The sequence below is a fragment of the Diabrotica virgifera genome, chromosome 5, assembly GCF_917563875.1.
Source record: "Diabrotica virgifera virgifera chromosome 5, PGI_DIABVI_V3a".
NCBI classification, from domain to species: Eukaryota; Metazoa; Arthropoda; class Insecta; order Coleoptera; family Chrysomelidae; genus Diabrotica; species Diabrotica virgifera.
The window spans coordinates 122638393-122658810 of record NC_065447.1 but is presented as its reverse complement, the minus strand read 5'-3'; the positions used below and the strand labels follow the sequence as shown (position 1 = coordinate 122658810).

General features: G+C 31.6%; 2 protein-coding genes across 8 annotated transcripts in view; both read left to right on the top strand.

Moving 5' to 3' along the window:
• LOC126884349 (neuropathy target esterase sws) overlaps positions 1–20418 on the top strand; it is a 1280173-nt gene that overhangs the window by 192713 nt on the left and 1067042 nt on the right. For all 7 annotated transcript variants that reach the window (XM_050650280.1, XM_050650276.1, XM_050650273.1 and 4 more), the window contains one exon: positions 18787–18868. In XM_050650280.1, the coding sequence (XP_050506237.1) occupies positions 18787–18868 (82 nt within the window). The remainder of the gene's footprint in view (positions 1–18786; positions 18869–20418) is intronic.
• LOC126884351 (uncharacterized) overlaps positions 1–20418 on the top strand; it is a 409697-nt gene that overhangs the window by 222661 nt on the left and 166618 nt on the right. The gene's annotated exons all lie outside the window — the stretch shown is intronic.

Here is a 20418-nt window from a genome sequence, read left to right as displayed (position 1 = left end):
TGGGCTCAACTCTTCTTTTGAGGAGCCACAGGTTTCATTTTCTTTTATCCTTTTCTGACTTTTTCTCCCTTTTCTTCTTTGTCCTTGCTTCGCTGCCAAATTCATTTCCACTGTTTGTTCTTTACCTGATTCGTCCGTATTTTGTTTCTCATGTTCCTTGTCCTGTTCTTTTTCTTTTTCTTCTGTTAGTTTCATCGTATTATTTTTAAAATCTATCACTACATGTTTTTCTGCCAATTCGTCAACTCCTACTATCATGTCATGTGACATATTTGGCATTATTACACATTGTAGTGCATACATATTCTTACCCAGTCGTACCATTACTCGTATGCCTTCATTTATAGTTGCCAATGTCCGTTTGTTTGCGCCCACTAAATTTACCCTAGGTATTTTGTAAATTAAATTTGTTAAGTTAACTTCTTCTATTAGTTTTCTGTTGACCAATGTTATTTCAGATCCAGTGTCTATCATAATTTTAATTGGTTTCTCGTTGATAAATCCATCCACAAATTTTAAATTAACTCCATTTTTCTTTTCGTTGTTTCTTGCCAATTTAATAAACTCCTTGGGGTTACAAAAGATTCCTGTTTGATTTTTGGTTTTTAGTGAGCGCCGTCGTGAAAAAACGCCGGTTGCTCATCGTAGTTTATATTTTCGTCATAATGTCTCTCTCCGTCATATTCATCTGTCTGGGTATTATTTACTTCTCTTCTATTTTCTCTTGGTCTGTCGGATCTGTTTCGGTTTTCTCGATATCCCTGTTCATTTTGTCTACCATTATTTCTGTTTTCTTGATTTGAGCGTGTGGTGTTTCTATTCTGGTATTCTCGATTTCTATCCTCATTCCATTGCCTATTTCTTTGTTCATAATTTCCTCTTCCGTTGTCTCTATTTTCGTTTTCCCTTCTGGGATTAAAATCTCGTCTTGTATAGTCCCTCCTATTTTGATTTCTATCTCTGTAATCTTGTGTTTCTCGGGGCCTGTAATCTTCTCGCGACCTTCTTGATTTTCTTTCTCTTAAACGTGATTCTCTTATTTGTAGGAATTGGCATAAACTATCTATGTCTTTGTAGTTTTGCAATGTGATATGGTCTTCCAGCGTTTCTTCGAAATGTCTTGCAATCAGTTCGACTAATTGTTCCGATGAGTAATTATATTGTAGATGTTTTGCGTTATAGTAAATTTGTAATGCATATGTCCTTTCTGATATACCCATCCTATCATTGTATTTCCCATTTTGCAATTCCTTGTTAATTTCCAATTGTTGGACTTTTCCCCAGAAATAATTCAAAAATTTTTGTTCAAATTGTTGCCAACTGTCAAATTCTTCTTCTTTGCAATCGAACCATAGGCTTGCTTCATATTTTAGATGGTTTCTGATAGTTTCTTTTGCTGTTTCGAAATTTCCGATGTGCTGTATTTTCTTTTTCAGGCTATTTATGAACGGCACTGGGTGTAATCTTCTTACATCCCCGCCAAACCTTATCTTCACGTCATCTGTGCTATGTATAACATTTTCTCTTCTTTCTCCTACATTTTGTTGAGTATTGATTTCCGCAATCTTTCTTTCCACTTCTTCTCTGTCTGCTTGAATAGCGTTTTTAAACTTGTTTTCCAAATTTTCTATTTCCTTTTTCTGGCAATTCGTTACCTCCTTTATTTTGATTTTGATTTCTTTAATTTCTAACTCCTGTTTCTCGCTCTTTTCTGCAATCTCTTCTATTTTTTTAACCATTTCCTTCTTAATACTCTCTATATTTCTGTTGTTTTCTTCTATGGCTTGTTTTGTTTCCTGTTGATTGTCATCCATTTTTTTCTGTGTTTCATCCATTTTTTGATCCACTTTATCCATTTTCTTTGATGTTTCTTCCTGATTTTTCTCCATTGCTTGTTTTGTTTCCTCCTGATTTTTATCCATTTTTTGTTGTGTTTCATCCATTTTCTGTTCTATTCTTTGTGACTGGAGTTGCATCATTTGTAATAATTTATCTATTCCTGATAATTCTTGCTGTTCTGATGCCATGATTGTCGTGTCTAAAATATCTTCTTGGTCTGAATTATTCTCTTGATTTGAATGTTCTTTTTGTTTTTTGTTGTCTTTGCTTTGGCTTCTTGTCACAGACATTTGTTTTCAAGAAGTACTGTCCCCGCCAAATATGAAATTTTACTAGTATGTTACCAAGACGACTTTTTCTCACCCAAATATTATAAATTGTCAATAAATATATCAAATGTAAATATCGTAAAAATAAAATATTAAATCAGTTATGTAAATTTGTACCTAAAGAGATCTAAAATTTTATGTTATCAAATGTAAGTATCTCACTTTTTACCACAGGCATATAAATTTTCAAATACCGGCTTTACTCTTTCTATCCTTCAAATTTGCCACTAGAAATACTTTACAATGCCCCACGTTGGGCGCCAGTTGTTGTGATCTTGATTATTGATATGAGATAATATTTTTATATGTCATTTAATTTAATCAATGCTTTAATAATAATCTAATTAATTTACCAGATCACATATCAATATGTTTTCAATCTCAGGGCTTTTTATAAAATTAATTACTTACATACGTGGCTTCTAAGTATTTCTCAATGGTTCCTAATCGGGATAGGAAAGAAAAGAGTAAAATAATAACACATATGGGTTACAATTGTAATCAAAATATTGTTTATTTTATTTAAATGGCAATCACTGCTTATTATTTGCTATATCTTATTATTCTTAAAAATAACATTTACACATGGGAATCTTATTTCCTTTTGGTTTCCAATTGAAAGTTTTTATTAACATTTAACTATTATGATTTATTAGCAACAATTCTATTTAAGTTTGATGAAGCTTTTCTGATATTATTGACTATGTTTCTTCAATTTTAAATGTGGTATTTAATACGAAAAACCCATACATTCATGTCCAAACAAATGAGACTGACCTTTTTCTGGTGAACTGAGAATGTCTTCACACAAGACCCGTTTCCTGCTATCCTTGGCTGCAATCAAAACCTCGTCCTGGCTTCCAGTAATGTTCTCCTCTGAAACTAGCTCGTATAGCTCTCGTTTCCTGCTTCTGTCGTGATGCTGTGTTCTACCTTTTTCGAAACTGCAATCAGCTACCGGGAACTCTTGGCTCAAGGAGGTTCTTTTACTCTCAACCTGGCCTACCTCTCGTTCCGCTATAGATACTCCACACTCACGGAACTACACCGGCTTTCTCACTCTCCGTACACTACCGTCTACCACTCGACTTCACTTCTCGACAGCTCAAAACATTCTGATCTCTATTTGTCATTCATTCCCCTACTTTCTAAATATCCCTTCCAGATTCACAAATCAAAATTCCACCACCAACTCTCATTCGCAGTATTCCTCAAAACCAATTTTTAAACTTTCTAAATATGCTTAATGGATTTCAAAGAAAATAGTTAATTCCCATTCTAAAATTACTTTCTACTATATACAAATTTTAATGACCTATTCTCTATTTCCACTTAGTCGTATTTAGCATCGGCTAATGACCGATCCTTCCGCGAACAACGATAATGGCCTATTAACGATTTCACTTGAGTCTTATTTAATCACTTCTTAAAATTAAATATAACAATTTGTTGTATACAGGTTGTTCTAAATTTATATGCCCGTGGTTGAGAAAATTGAAAATATTTTATATTAAATTGAATTTTGTCTATAATTATCAAATTTTAATTTTCATATCAAATAGAAATATAACAATATATATACAGTATGTCCCTGTAAGTTGTATCCATATGGAAAACTTTTTCATTATTAATTTTACGAAAAAAAGTTATTCTTTATAAAAAGCTCTGCATGGTCCAAAACCTAAGATTTAACCATCAAATATCAAATTTTTTGAATATTATACGAGGTATGTCAAAAAGTTTGAATTTCACTCAAGAGTAAAGTAGCTTTATTTTTGGTAATATTGGAAATTGCTATTATGAAAAGTTGTTTAGAATTAAAAACTATATTCTAATATGCAATTACATCCTTCTAATTGAAAAAAAAATTTTTTTTGAAAAATTTGGATAACTATCATTATTTTTTCAGTTATTTCAATTCTGATAACTCTTTTATTATTAATTTTACGAAAAAAAGTGATTCTTAATAAAAAATTCTGGATGGTCTAAAACTTAAAATACAACCATCTTATATCAAATTTTATCAATTTTATACGAGGTATGTCACAAAAGATAAATTTAGATCAAAAGTAAAGTACCTTTATAGTTCAGAATATTTCAATTAGAAGGATGTAATTACATACTGAAACATAGTTTTTAATTCTAAATAACTTTTCATAACAACAATTTTCGATATTGTGAAAAATAAACGTATTTTACTCTTGAGCGAAATTCATATTTTTTGACATACCTCGTATAAAATTGATAAAATTTGACATGAGATGGTTGTATTTTAGATTTTAGACCATGAAGAACTTTTTATTAAGAATCACTTTTTTTCGTAAAATGAATAATAAAAGAGTTATCTGAATAAAAATAACTGAAAATGTTAAGTTATCCATAATTTTTCAAAAAAAAAATTTTCAATTAGAAGGATGTAATTGCATACTAGAATACAGTTTTTAATTCCAAACAACTTTTCATAATAGCAATTTTCAATATTTTGAAAAATAAAGCTACTTTACTCTTGAGTGAAATTCAAACTTTTTGACATACCTCGTATAATATTCAAAAAATTTGATATTTGATGGTTAAATCTTAGGTTTTGGACCATGCAGAGCTTTTTATAAAGAATAAGTTTTTTTCGTAAAATTAATAATAAAAAAGTTTTCCATATGGATACAACTTACAGGGACATACTGTATATATATATATATATATATATATATATATATATATATATATATATATATATATATATATATATATAAAGAGCACTCGGAGAGTGTAGGGTCTTTCGGTCAGATGGGTGGAGAAAATAAGACAAAGACTTCGGCTACTTTATCTGTTTATTGAAGACGTTTCGTTTACTGCTCAGTAAACATCATCAGTTCATCTACAAATGAGTGTTATAAGCAACATCATCCAAAAGAGAAGTAAAAAAGCAGCTAGTGTTACCTTAAAAAAGACACGTAGCAAGATAAGATGTACAAGTAAAAAATATCTTATCCAATGAACCATTGAAATAGTGTAAAAGTATATAAAACATTTAGATGTATAGTTAACAATTAAAAAACTTTAGTACAGCTAAAGGCAGACCACGTGGTAACAATGTTATATTTAAAAAATAAGTGAAAAAAACTGGCTTGTTTATAATGTCAGAAAAAACCAAGAGCGCAAGATTCACACTTCCTTCTAATAATATTTAAGCATATTTAATTTTAACTTTAGGTAACATCATTAAAGAATTCAACTAATGGTATGCAGAAGTAAAGTTTAAAATTAATTAGTTACCAGCAGGTCGATCTTTGCCCAGCGAACACAAAAGACAAAATGAATGGATTTGATTTATCAAAACCGAGTTATAACTGTCAGCCTCCCCTATGAGGTCGGTGACCTTGAAAATTTTTTAAACGAGTGACTGACAACGAGGTAAATTCAAAAAGATGTAATAACAACAGTTGTAAAAGCGTTTAAAGAAGTGAAAAATATATTTTGAAGTAAACAAGGGTTATACCCTCTAACCTCAGGAATAAGGTTCACAGTTTTAAACACGTGAGGGCAGTGCACAACACTTTTATAATAAAGTGCCTGCGTTATCACTGGTTATCTAGTTAGCTAACAGATAGATAAATTAATTTAAATTATAACTTCCATATATCGGAGCTCATTATGCAAAAGACAAAGTATGCAATAATATAAAAAATATAAATCAATTTCATTTAAATTTAGTTTATAGTTCATATTAGGATTGCAAAATTTTAATCTTTATAAAATATTTAAATTGTTAAATCTATTAAATAAACTGTTATTATTGAAATAAGAAAAGTTTGAAAACCACAAAAAAAAATTTTTATTTTTTTTTTAATTGAGTGTAATAATACCAACTAATTCTGCAATATCAATGCATGGTATATTTGACTCAACTTACTGATGCCAGTCCTCTTATTAAGTGTATTGGATGTTTTTAGTATAAAACTCATCTCCATAAAGTGTCTTTTGGAGATGTTGCGTTCATTGCAAAGGATCTTGACTTCATCAAAGTCCACTCTGTGTTTAGTATCTATTGCGTGCTGGGCCAAGGCACAAGTTGGTTTTTTGAAAATTGATATCACTGCGGTGCGAAATTAAGCGTGATTTCAAAGCTCGCTTTGTCTGCCCTACGTAACATGCGTCACATTCAGCACAAGGTATGTGATAGATAACATTCACTTGTTCCAAAGGAGACAAGGGTGTTTTGGTCTTAGAGAACAAATTTCTGACTGTTTTTGCATTCTTGATTGCAATCTTAACAGGAATATTATTATTTTTATAAAGTTTAATAAGTTTTTCAGTAACCCGAGAAAAGTAAGGAAGTGACGAAAACTGGGAAACAGGAGGCACAAGATTAGTAGTAGGCAGAATTGTGTTATTTATAGTATTATTCGATATTGGTCTAAGTTGGTCACCATTGGGTATGTCATTCAGAGAAGATCCGTAACGTTTGGAAAAAATAAATTTGTTGATAAGAGAGGAAGGGTAGGAATTATCAACTAAAATACTTCTGAGTAACAGAAGGGATTCCCTTCGATTAACCCGATGTGTCAACCTATGTAGCCTACAGCTTAAAGCTTTAATAAGGTTTATTTTATATTTAAAAGGATGACAAGAATGGTAGTTGAGAAACCTATTAGAGGCCATTGGTTTCCTGTACCAACTTGTAGTGAGGGTGCTATCTCCACTTCTAATGACACGCATGTCTAAGAAGGGGATACTGTTAGTGGGGTCCTCGAGTTCATACGTGAACTGTAAATGAGGATCAAACCCATTGAAGATAGACAAGGTGGCCTGAGTCTTGTCTGGTGGTGAGGCTAATAGTAGGTCATCCACATATCGTTTAATAAAAGTTTTTTGTAAAGGATTCTATTTAATAAAGAATTCTGCATCGAATGATATTTGAAATACGTTGAATTGTTTCTAGATGGCGGTGTAGTCAATAATGAAATATGGTTTCAAGTACACGAAATATTTTCAGGTTCGGTCCATAAAGTTCCAAGTGACATTTTTCGTCAGAAATAAAGTAAAAAATTTGTTGATGCGTGATGTATTCAATAAAAATAAGATCAATTTAATTAGGTATATTTTTCAATAATTGTTGTTGTTTATTTGGGTTTATATGACTGCGGACACTAAATCCATTCGCCAATTTTTCTATTTTTTATTTTATTAGTCATTTTTTCGTATCTTATCCTAAAACTAATACTAATATTAATCTCTAATAAACAATTCTACTAATAAATAATTATTTTTGTATTTTTTTTTAATAATTTTTATATTATATTTTTTTTATTTATTTTTTTCTAAATGATGTTCTCAGAGTTCCACAGTAAAAACTGCAACATTCTTCTTTTCTTCTTTAGCCCTCTACTTCATTCGAAAGCTTTTTACTATGGACTGGCCAAGTTCGTCATTCATTTTTTTTATTATATATTTTTTTTATTATATATTTTTTTCTATTATTTTTTTTATATTTTTTTATATATTTTTTTGTATTTTTTTTCTTTTTTTTATTTTTTTTTGTTTCTTTTATTTTTATTTTTTTTTTATTTTTTTATTTATATTTTTTTCTTTTCTTGTTTCTTTTGATATATAACAATTTACAAGAAATACTTAAACTATATTTTACAATTACAACTTAAGTTTAATATCTAGTTTAATAACAGTATTAGTTTGACTTTCGTGGAGGACGGTTGTGTGCGATAGCGAACTTTTACCGTGTTTTGTTTTGTTCTGTTTATTGTTGCTTAAATTGTGAAATGTTTTGTGGTTCGTGTTTATGAACAATTTTATAGTTATTATTTTCATTTCGCTCAACCATATTGTTTATCAAAATCAACGAGTGTTTTTTACACTGTTATTATTGTTTACTTTCGTTGACATTGACCGGTATTTCAAGAGTTTATTCTTGCCTTTAAAATGGTTGATTTTAAATGTGATGTTTGCCAAAAAATTTTCTCCGAAAAGGATAAATATAAACTTCGCTGCGGTGGTGAATGTCGCCGATATTTTTGTACGTCGTGTACTGGTCTAGACAAAGCTACTACCAAGGTACTCTATCATCAAAAGTACCACAATATTAGATTCTTTTGTAGTATCTGTGATTCTCCCACAGTAAGACATCTTCACGATAAAGTTTCTCAGCTCCAGAAATCACAGATACCCATTGAAATTGTAGAAGCACTGGGGACTTGTCTAAAGAAAAATATCAATTTATTTCCAGTCATCTCAGAAATCTATGACACCTTGAATACTCATGACCCAAATTTGAAAAATCTTTACAAAAGAATAGATGAAATTCACAGTCATCTTACGAGAAGCCCTGACAATGAAAATGAATCTTTATTCCATACGATCAGGGAAATGAAACAAGACATTTTTAATCTGGTGTCAATATTTATGGGCAATCATGAAGAGACTGTAAAGGTCCAAATTCAGGATACATCAAAGGAAGAAATAGTGAAGGAAATGGCTGACTTGAAAATGACTATCAACCAAATGGCACACAAAATTGAAAAGCTAGGTACCAATGAAAAACCAAATAAAACTCCACCGCAAACCATAAAAAAGTCCATTTCAACTCAAACTGATCCTACAGAAACCCAAGAGCCTTTAGTGTCTTCTCCTTCAAAGGTAAATACTGTACCACCTACCAAATACACTGTAAAAGAAAACTGGCATTATGTGGTTGTATCAAAAATTCCACCTCCTTATACTGCTAAACAGATTGCACACTATGTCAAGGAGAAACTTGGTACCACCGATTTTATTCGATGCTTCCCATTGCTGAGGGATACGGATAGACCAGACTCTGACTTTAAGATCGGTGTGCAAAATCAAAGTTTCATCAAGTTGCTGAAAGATCCAAGTTTGTGGCCGCCTGGTACTGTAGTAGACAACCTTAATGACAATCCTCCAGCGCATGCCAATTCAGCTCCAACAACCATAAAAGTAGCGGCTCCAGCATCCAGTACTCCTTACACGACACCATCAACACCTACTAAGGAGGGCATATCCATTCAGATTGGTTCAGATAGGGATGCCATTATTGCAAGTAAGTCCTTTAATAAACAAAATTCAAGTATTGTGGTTACGGAGAAAACTATGAAAAAGGATGATGGGCTTTGTATGGACCCGATGACTCCACCTATAGTGCGGCTATCTCGTACTGCCGATGTGGAAAATAGTCGTTACTTGTTAGCTAGACTGAGGGACCCTGGAATTTTGAATCCTCTTCGACTCTTCCTTGCCTATCTCCATGATCAGCCCCCGAGTACGTGTTACGATGGGCACACCAACACCACCATTAAGTTGATGCTGGCTTCAGAGGGACTTCCTACTGACGTGGATTCCCTGCGTAAGCTGTATCACAGATTCCATGAGGCTTATGGTATTAGTACTGCTGAAGTTGAAGAAGATCTTTCGGCTTTTGGAACCTTCTTTTCCACTGAGACACGCCTCCGACTCCAGAAAATTAGGGAATGTCAGAATAAATATTTTTCAAGTAATTCCCCATCTAGCAAACATTATTTTTAAATAAATTGACGCGTACAGAAGATCAAGCGCCTTCTGACAATTTGGACGATAGCAAGCTAAGTTTATTTCTTATTAACATTCAGTCCTTAAGACACAAAACTGATGAATTACTTCTATTACTAGAAGAGCTAAATTTTCCTGAGATTGTTGCCATAACTGAACATTGGTTAAATGTTGATGAACCTGTGTTTATTAAAAATTACACTATTATATCCAGATTTAACAGGAGTAGATTATCTCATGGGGGTACTTTGATTATGTCTACACAAAATGACTTTTCAGCAGTGACCAAATTTGATAATTTATTAATTGAAAAAGTTTTTGAATTCTCCATAATTTATCAGAAATCTTCTGACCTCTATATTATTTGTATTTATAGAACTCCCGATGCGGATGTGCAGATTTTCTTACAACAACTACTTAGCTTGCTAGAATCTATTCCTTCAAAAAGTAAATTAATTCTATGTGGCGATCTAAATATTGACTACTCCAGTGTGTGTGCTGCTCAAGAATCTCTTCATTCTATCTTTGATTCCTTTGGTATAGGTATGCATGTAAATTCTCCAACCAGAATAACTAAAACTAGCTCTAGTATCATTGACTATGTCGTATCGTCTTTAGCTCCAAATTCTACTGACTGTACTGTTTTCAACTCAGGTTTCTCTGATCATGAAGCAGTATTGACTACATTTTGGTTAAAATCAAAAAATAATAGTGAAAACACGCAACGAAAATTGTTCCGTGTCTTTGGAGAACAAAATTTTCTAACATTTAAACACCTATGTCAAACAACTGACTGGGACTTCCGCTCTGTTGATGTCGACATCGAGTTTTCTAGATTCATAAAGTTATTGTCTGGTCTGGCATACGAATCCTTTCCTCTTAGGCCCATCAAAACTAAACATCGTAAACCCTGGTCAACTAGAGGTCTACGTATATCTGCAAAGAACATGCGCTCATTATCGTACCTAAAAAAATTCTCGGACAACATATCCTTCCATGATTACGTTAGGCTTTACAAGAAAATTTACCATAAAGCCATAAAAGCCGCCAAGGAAATTTATTACAATGCGAGGCTGGCTAAATCAGGTAATGTTGCTAAGGAAACGTGGTCTATCGTAAATGAACTGAGAGATAAGACTTCTTCTCCAACCATAATCCCGACTTCTACTGAGACCCTGAACAATTACTTTGTAAATGTGGCAAAAAATTTAACAAATACTATACCTCCTTCTCAGGATCCGATTTCATATCTTTCTCATAGGAATGTAAATAGTTTCTTTTTTACACCCATAGTATTAGGTGAACTACGCTCTACAATAAATGCCATTAAAAATAAATCGTCATCTGGGACTGATGGCCTCACTCTTAAAATGTTTTCTGCTCTACCTGATTGCACTTTAAACCATCTTACTACCTTAATAAACAGGTCATTCGAAACTGGAGTTTTTCCAAGCTGCCTTAAGACAGCGATAATTATTCCTATACATAAAGGAGGCGATAAAGATCTTGCTTCGAATTATCGCCCTATTGCACTCCTGCCCACGTTGTCGAAGATAATTGAAAGTCTGGTAAAAAAAAGAATCTTATCTTTTCTGTTGAAATACAAATTGCTTACTCCACATCAATTTGGATTCCTGGGTGAAAAATGCACGAATGATGCTATGTTCTTCCTTTTCGATCATGTTTACTCCAGTCTAAACAACCATCACTCTACAGCAACAATTTTCTGTGATTTCTCTAAAGCATTCGATTGTGTAAACCATAACATCTTGACTGACAAATTACAGCACTATGGATTTAGGGGAAATGCTCTTAAATGGCTTAAATCATATCTTAATAAAAGAAGTCAGTTTGTAAGGGTTGACACGAAGACGTCTTCTTGCATGCCATTAGAATGTGGGGTACCTCAGGGTTCAGTTCTAGGCCCTATATTGTTTCTGATATACATAAATGACATCTCTAGTCTGAACATTAAAGGTAAAATATGTCTCTTTGCAGATGATACTAGTATTACTTGGAGTAACACGGATATTATGGATATTCGCAATACCATAGCTACAGACCTAGTCACCATTAAATCGTGGTGCGATTCGAATCTCCTGTTATTTAACGTTTCTAAAACCAAAGTCCTACCTTACAACAGTATGATGCAACCTTTAGTACTTAATAACAACAGTCTAGAGGTAGTTGAATCGGTGAAGTTCTTAGGGCTTATTGTGGATAAGTCTCTAAAATGGAACTTGCACATTGATGCCTTACACAAAAAATTAAGTTCTGCTTGTTTTGCGCTAAGATCAGTTGCTACGGAAATGAATTTGTCAACATCTAGGACCGTTTATTATGCCCTTTTTGAGTCTCATCTTCGGTACGCGCTTCCATTCTGGGGTACGTGTTGTGCGACTCAATTTGAGCGTATTTTTAAACTACAAAAGAGAGCTCTTCGTTACTCCCTGAGACTCAATAGCAGAGATCATTGCCAAGAATTCTTTAAAAAATTTAAGATATTAACTCTTCCTTCTTTGTTTGTTTTTGAATCCGTTTGTTTAATCCGCAAACATGCATCAGAAGGCCCAGAGAGACCCACTCATAACTATCCCCTTAGAAACGTGGATCATAATCTTTATCTGCCAACCCCACGGTCTGAGCTGATTAAGTGCTCTATACTATACAATTCGAGAAAAATGTACAATCACCTGCCATCTAACATCAAATCTATTGCAGCATTTCCCGCTTTTCGCAAGGCCTTGAAAGCTTATTTGCTGGAGAAAGCTTTTTATACAGTGAATGACTTTTTTATAAACGATTTGAATTCAGCAAATTGACTTGTAGGATTATTACTTTCGAGTACTTGTGTACATATTTGCAGCGGCATAGAACTTTTGATTTACTTTCCCTTTCCCCTTTCCTCGTTTGCCTTCTTTTTGCTCTGACGTTGTATACATATTGTTTGCAAAATTTTTAATTTTTTAATGTGTACTTAATAACTGTAAAATTATATTAAGTAGTATAACTCACGCCATTTACTTGGTGTCTGTTTCTGTTTTTGTTTTGTTTGTAGTTTTTTACTATTTTTTGTTTTTTATTGTATTTTTTATTTTGTATAAGCTTTGTCCACAAATTGTTAAAATTTTTTGACAATAAAGCATACCTTACTTACTTACTTACTAAAATATGTTTATACAATAGTCGATATACCAACTCATTATTTTCTAATGTTAATAAATAATTTAAATTAATGGGATGGTGGACATCAGTCAAAGAATACAGTGAATTTAAAAACATATTAACTTTATTAGAAATAAGAGAACAGGTCAAAATTTTGTGTTGTAGGTTACCAAACTGACCACAAATACATTGAGGGCTATCAGCTATATTAAGTTTAAATATACATATATGATGGTGTAAGACAGTGGTTAAATCTCATTCTGCATATGGTTCTTGTCATATCCTTTGTCGACTCCATTTTAGAAAACCAAGGTTTATCTGTGATATAGTTTCTGATTGATCTGTAGTGATTTCCTGTATTTATGTTCTCATCAATATACCTTTCTTTCCATTCTTTCTTAAGCTGCTTGAATAAATCTGATTCAATATCTCCAGACGTACAAAGATAATGTGTTAATACCCCTTTTGTCACCGCGTTTTTAGCCAATTCATCTACCATTTCATTTCCAGTTATTCCGCAGTGGCTTTTAACCCATGCTAACTTAACAGACTTTCCTTGTTGCTGAAGTTCTTTAATTTTATTTATTATATATAATTCAATGTAGTTCACTTTTGATTTAGCATTTATAGCACTAATTTTACTTAGATAACTTTTACTGTCACTATAAATTATAAACTTTGAATGATTTATATTAGATAAATATTTTAGTGCTTCCATTATCGCTATTAACTCAGCTGTGTATATACTCATAATATAATTTAGTTTGAACATTTTGCTAATTTTATTACTGCTATCCCAATAGGCACACCCCACACCTTCAATATTTTTTGATGGATCTGTATATACCATACAACAGTCTTTGAACATTAATGAACTGTCGGATATAAACACTAATTTTCTTAAAGATAGAGGCAAATTGCTATAGTCCCTTAAAAAGTATACCTGAACTTGTTCCATAGTATTAAAGTCAATATTATAATTTGGGTTTATGTCATAAGTATAAAGTTGTTTATTGTATATTGTCATTTTTGAATATAAATCTATTATATTTAGAGTTTTCTTTTTTATCCAATATTTTTCTGTCAAGTCTGCTAAAAACAGTTGATGTATTTTGGTAATTAAATTTGCCTTTTTTTCATACAATCTAACTAAAAGGCTGATGCCTAGTTTTTTTCGTCTTATATCCATCGGCATTTCACAGCATTTAACTTGTAGATTATTTATCGGTGTACTTCTTAGGGCTCCTATACACAATCTAAGGGATTTATTAATGATGTCTATTTTATTTAAATGACACTGTGACGCGTCACTGTATAATATTGATCCGTAGTCGAATATAGCTCTTATATTATTTTTAAAAAACAACAAAGAAATATTTGGATCTGCTCCCCAACGTAAGTGTGATACGAATCGAAGAAGGTTTATTCCTCTCTCTGTTTTTTTAACTATATGGTCTATATGTTCTTTCCAGAGAAGCTGTCTATCCAGAGTAATACCCAAATATTTAACATGACTTTGTACTGGATAGGAGATATTGTTTATTAAGATGTGATTAAGTATTTCTTTTCGTTTTCTTGTAAAAATACATAATTTGGTTTTGGAATCAGATATATTTAGTCCATGTAATTCACTCCATATTTTAATATGTTTGTCTCCTTCTTCAATGGATTTGACTGCATTTTCTATTTTAAAGTTTTCTTGATAAATAACTATATCATCTGCAAATTGTAAAATTTTTGTTGGGTTTAAATTTTTTTCTATATCAGAAGTGTAAATCAAATATAACAAAGGGCTTAATATTCCTCCTTGAGGTAAACCACCCATCGCTAGTCTTGGACCAAATGTGTTATTATTTACCGATATATAAATTTTTCTACAGTCATACAATTTTATTATTTTTTGACAGAAACATTCTGGCAGACCTATTTGTATCATTTTGTTATATAGTATATTTAAATTAACGTTGTCGTATGCTGCTTCAACATCTAATAAAAGAGCGATTACTGAAGAATTTTTCGTAAACGCTAAATTTATATCTGTTACCAAATGACTCACAGCTTCCACAGTAGAATGATTTTTTCGAAATCCAAATTGTGTTTGTGATAATTTATTGTTTTTCTCTAGCCAACTTTCGAGCCTAAGTTTTATCATTCTTTCCAGTGTTTTTGTTATGCAGGAGCTCAATGAAATACCTCTATAAGATTCTGCTGAATCAGGATTCCGATTTGTTTTGAGAATAGGAATCACCCGGTACTCTCTCCAGTTATCTGGAATATCTTCTGATAGCCATATTTGATTAAAAAAAATGTAATAGTGTTTCTTTCCCTTTTTGATGTAAATTGGCCAACATAATATAATGTACATTATCTATACCTGGAGAAGTATTTTTCTTATTCTTAAGGCTTATTTCTAATTCACAGAAACTAAATGGAATTGAAAGTGGATGCATAGAGTTTTTTCTTTCCATTACATTAATTTTTGAAAATATATTATCTGGACATAATTTTCTTAAAAACTCCTCAACCCATTCTCCTTCAGTCACTGGATTTACTTGTGGTTTAAAAATGTTTTGTAATCGTTTGGCTTGATTCCACATATCTTTAATTGGTGTATTTGTGTTTAAAGTTTTACACAAATTTTTCCATGCATTACGCTTACTCTCTAATACAACTTGTTTGGTTTTCGCTACACATTTATTATAATTTATATAATTTTGTATATTAGACTGTAGTTTAAACTTGCGTAAAGCTAGTTTTTGTTCTTCTATTACCTTTTTACAATTGTCATTCCACCAAGTTTTTCTAAATCGTGGATTAGTCCCTGTTCTCTTCTCCGGTATACATATCTTACAATATTCGTTTAATTTATTTAAAAATTGTTGGTAACTTAAATTATTATCTATCTCCATGAAATTATCAGTGATAGAAGAGAAAAGAGACCAATCCGCTTTATTTATGTTCCATTGGAATTTTGTATTTACACATTCCGCTTTATTAACATTAATATTTGACTTAATAACAATAGCAAAATGATTTGATCCTAATGTCTCGTCCACAACATCCCAATCGAAAAAATGACTAATATTTGCTGAGCATATTGTAAGATCTATTGCAGATTTATTATTGCTATTCGGTCTACGCATCAAAGTTTCTTTACCATTATTTAAAATTACAAGATTACAGTCCTCAATAGCTTCTAACAGATTTTTTTCTATAGTGTCTACAATACTACAACCCCAAACATAATTGTGGCTATTAAAATCACCACCAATTATAAAAGGCTTCTCTAGACTATTAAAAAACTTTTTCCATTCATTTAGAGTGATTTTAAGATTTGGTTTTACGTATATTGAATAAATGTTTAACTTTTTTCCGGATTGAATTTTAATTGATATTCTATTGCACATTATGTCATTAATATGGTGAAAAGTAGGACTGTTGTAAAATTTTATTAATTTTTTCAAAAGGGTGGCTACTCCACCATATCCATCATCTCTATCATTCCTAAAGACATTATAACCAGTAAAGTTAATAAAATTACTTTTTTTTAACCAAGTTTCTGATATTAATCCTATATCTATTTTATTGTCATACAAGAATTTTTCTAAATAACCCTTATTTGTTTTAATTGATCTCGCATTCCATTGAAGAAATGAAACGTTAGCCATCACGAGGTAATAATAATTGTGAAATATTGTTTTTTAATAATTCCAAAGTTCTTTGATCTAAATTGTGATTAATTTGATTTAATGTTGCTGAAATAAAGTTTACTATTATTTCTCCTATATTATTTTGATTATCGTTTTGTGTTTGTGTTGTGTTAGAATAAATGGGATTATTAAAATTATAACAAGGCTGACTTTGTATTCTTGGTGTTTGCAAAATTTTTCTGCGTGCTTCCATTGTTTCTTTATCTACACTACTAGAATCAATACTACTTGATCTTTTTCGTTTAGATATTGTATATTTATTTGAAGTATTTTCTTGGTCTTTACTTACTGTTGAATAACATTTTTTATATTTATTATTAGCTTCATAATATGTTATATTTTCATTATTCATAATTTTTTTAATATATTCCTGTTTTTGTCTTTCTGTACAATCTGCTCCCTTGTCAGTAGCGCTGTGTTTTCCTTTGCACAATACACAAAGTAAATTATTCGGATTGGAACAATTAGATTTGTTGTGTTCTTCGCCACATCTTTCACACCTATCTTTTCCTCTACATTGGGCACTTATATGTCCAAATCTCAAACACTTTAAACATTGGATTATTCTGGGTGTATAATTTTCCACCTCGTATATCATTTTTTCTATTATTACATTTTTTGGTATAGACTGACCTTTAAAAGTGACAATTACGGTTCCTGTTTTTACATAATTAGTATTACCATTATCTTGAATCACTTTCCGCATAATTCTTTTTACATGTAATACTTCGAATTTAATTCCAAATCTAGGTTTAATTAATGATAATAAATCATTATCTTCTCTCTCTTTATCTACCAATTTTATTACACCTTTCTTTTGAGTAAAAAACGTTGGAATATATGCCTCATACTCTTTGCTTTTAAGAATTTGAGAATCAATTAATTTATTAGCACTAGCAAAATTATTTAGTTCTACCTTGATTTTATTTCTACCAACTACTGTAATTTGTGTGATATTATTTTCAATTTCAGGTACTGCACTTAAAATCAAACGGGCCGTGCCGATCCTGTGTAATCGACCAATGTTACCGTTTTTATTTTCTATGTGTACTATATAAGGTGCATTATCTCCAAATTGATATCTATGTTTTAATCTTAAATTAATTACTTTATTTAAATTTTGCTTACCTGACTTATCTGTTTGATTTAAATTTGTCAGTTTCATCGTTATTGGAACTAAATTTGTTACTTACCTCAATAGTGCTACTTGTTTGGTTTTGTTTGTTTGTTACCTTATTATTTACTCTATTGTTATTTTTATTTAATTCCTCATATTCCATCATCCCATCTCCTTCCATTTCTACATAAAATTTACCTTTATCTGGAGGTTCGGGTGGTATACCTTCCATATTATTTGTTTTCTGAAATTTAACTTTTAGGCGCGAAATTTCACACTTTCTTACAGATCACTGGTTTAGTACTTCTTTATACTACTCGTAATACTCAAAAAGTTAAGAAAAAACCTTAAAAATTAATGATTTTTAGGAGAACTTCTAAATAAACTGCCTTTCAATTTGACGTTTATTTGACATTCCATTTTTCAATAATGTATAAGTATTTGTTTATTTTCATTTCAAGTTCTGTTTTTTAAGCTTAATTTAGGAAAAATATTTTTTTCTTTTTTTTTTGTTATGCTTTTTAATTTAAGAATAGATTGCACTTTATTTTGAAATTTATTGCGTTGATTGATGAATATACCCCTTATATTCATTAATCAACGTTTATTGCCTAATTTTACCAATTGTGCTAACAATATTTTGCAAAATTTAAAATTTTCTGTGAACTGTTGATGTTATAATTCCATAAGGTTCCAAGTACAAGGCTTATAGTGCATTAAGGTTCCAAGTACACTGCAGACGTAAAAAGTTTACAAAATCACACATCAGAATCTTACTTATGACATTATCTAACTCTAGGCGTTGTCAAAATTTACCACACTGTAGTATAAAATAATTTTAACATTTACAGTCCTTCAAATAACGGAGTTATGACACTTTAAAATTAGAAATTTGTTTCCTGAACAATTTGTGAAATGGCGCTTGGAATCTTATTGTTCTCAGCCCTCGGTCTTGCTTGGTCTTGCTTCCAATTTGTGCTTTATAGCTTTATAATGTAGTCTTTTTATCCTATTTTAAACTGTATGAAAATCCTTTTACTATGAGTTTTTCATGCTAACATTTTTTTTGCAGAGCTTTTATGTAGTATTGTTGGGATTAATATTGATAACTACTACTCTAGTGGTTTATTGTTTAAGAAGGTGTACAAGGAAAGGTAAGAATTTTTTATAAACTTTTATGGTTTTAGTTAAAACTGTTACATTAATGCATTCGAAGTTATACAGAGATAAAGTATACAGAGATATTTGTGCATATTTGATTTGTATAAAGTCCAGCTAGGATCTGCACAAAAACATCTCAAGTTGGATGCTGTGAGACACCAAGTCTGTAAGATAGAAACAGCTGTCCAGGGATTGTGCATCCCTCTGAATTGAAAGCAAGCATAAAGCGTCTTTTTTCTTTTATATGTTTGTTAAATGAACGAATGCTTTTGGCGGAATGTATTTTAGAGCCCTGTTGTTGATTCCGTCTGGTCCTGGTGCTTTCTTTGGGCAGCTTTTCCGGATTAGCTCGTTACGCCATTCTCTCCGCATAAGTCTGAAAATTGATTTCCTTTCGTTCTGCAGTATTCTTTTGGGGCTTCCGTATCCCCTACACGTTTGAAACGTGATCTTCAATTTCAATTTCTTGTACATGGTTGTCTTACGTCATGAGAGTTCTGGTTTTGGAATTCCTCTTTGACTCGCCAATTTGGTTCATTTGCGCTTTTTCTCTCATCTTAGTTTCTAGTTCTGGCTCTATTCTTTTCCCTTATTAGCTCTCTTAGTTCTTGGCTAATTTATCGAAAAGTACCAATTTTGATGCCGTGTTCTTGTATTGTGCTCTTTGTTCTTTTTGTATGTTTGTGTTCTTTGTTGTTCTTCTAGTTTCTTCGGGCTGTTAATTTTTGGGAAGTTGCGCATTCCTTCACTGACTAGCATTTTGAATGTAAACCTTGTAGTATTTTTCTGCTTTGTTTCACGGTGATCTACTCATGTGCATAGTCAAGTTCCTAGTTTGTAGTCCTAGATTTTTTATACAGCTATGTCTAGGTGTGTCAGTAGTGTTTCCTCCTGGGAAGTGTATGGGTCTCATTGGCCCTGTCACTGTGGTCTCTATATTTTCTAGATAGTTGTTCACAATTATTCCGTTTCTGTTTGTAGTTCTATCACTCAAATTTGTGGATCTGGTATTTAGGTCTACTATTAGTATTGCTAGCTCTTCTATGTTCAGGAATATATTAAGATATTCGTAGGAGAAACGCTCTCTTGGTCGACATATTATGCTAAAGTGATCCTGATGCGATCTTACATAAACAGGCAAGGAGTTCCGTCTCAAGTCTAGTGCACATTTTTTGTATCATTTCCCACTTTTTTCTAGAATAATACATTCAATAGTTTTTTTGCAGCTACTCGTGTTCTGATGGAGTAAATTCAAATTCACTATTTGATATTATTCGTAAATATAAAGAGACAATTTAATGAAAAATGATATCGTGCATGCAGCTTCCAAAGTAACCCAACCGTCAGATTTAACTAACTTGTTCTTTACTTAGCAAAGTTCCCATATTTTAGCTACATTCCTTAAAATAATTTACATGCATACCTCGGGGAAACTCATTGCAGTCTCGGGTCTTGTCGATCAGCTGTAATAGAGTACTTTCCCTATTGGTACGCAGTAACTATTTATTTTTAATAACGTATATAGAACACTATGTTAATTTTA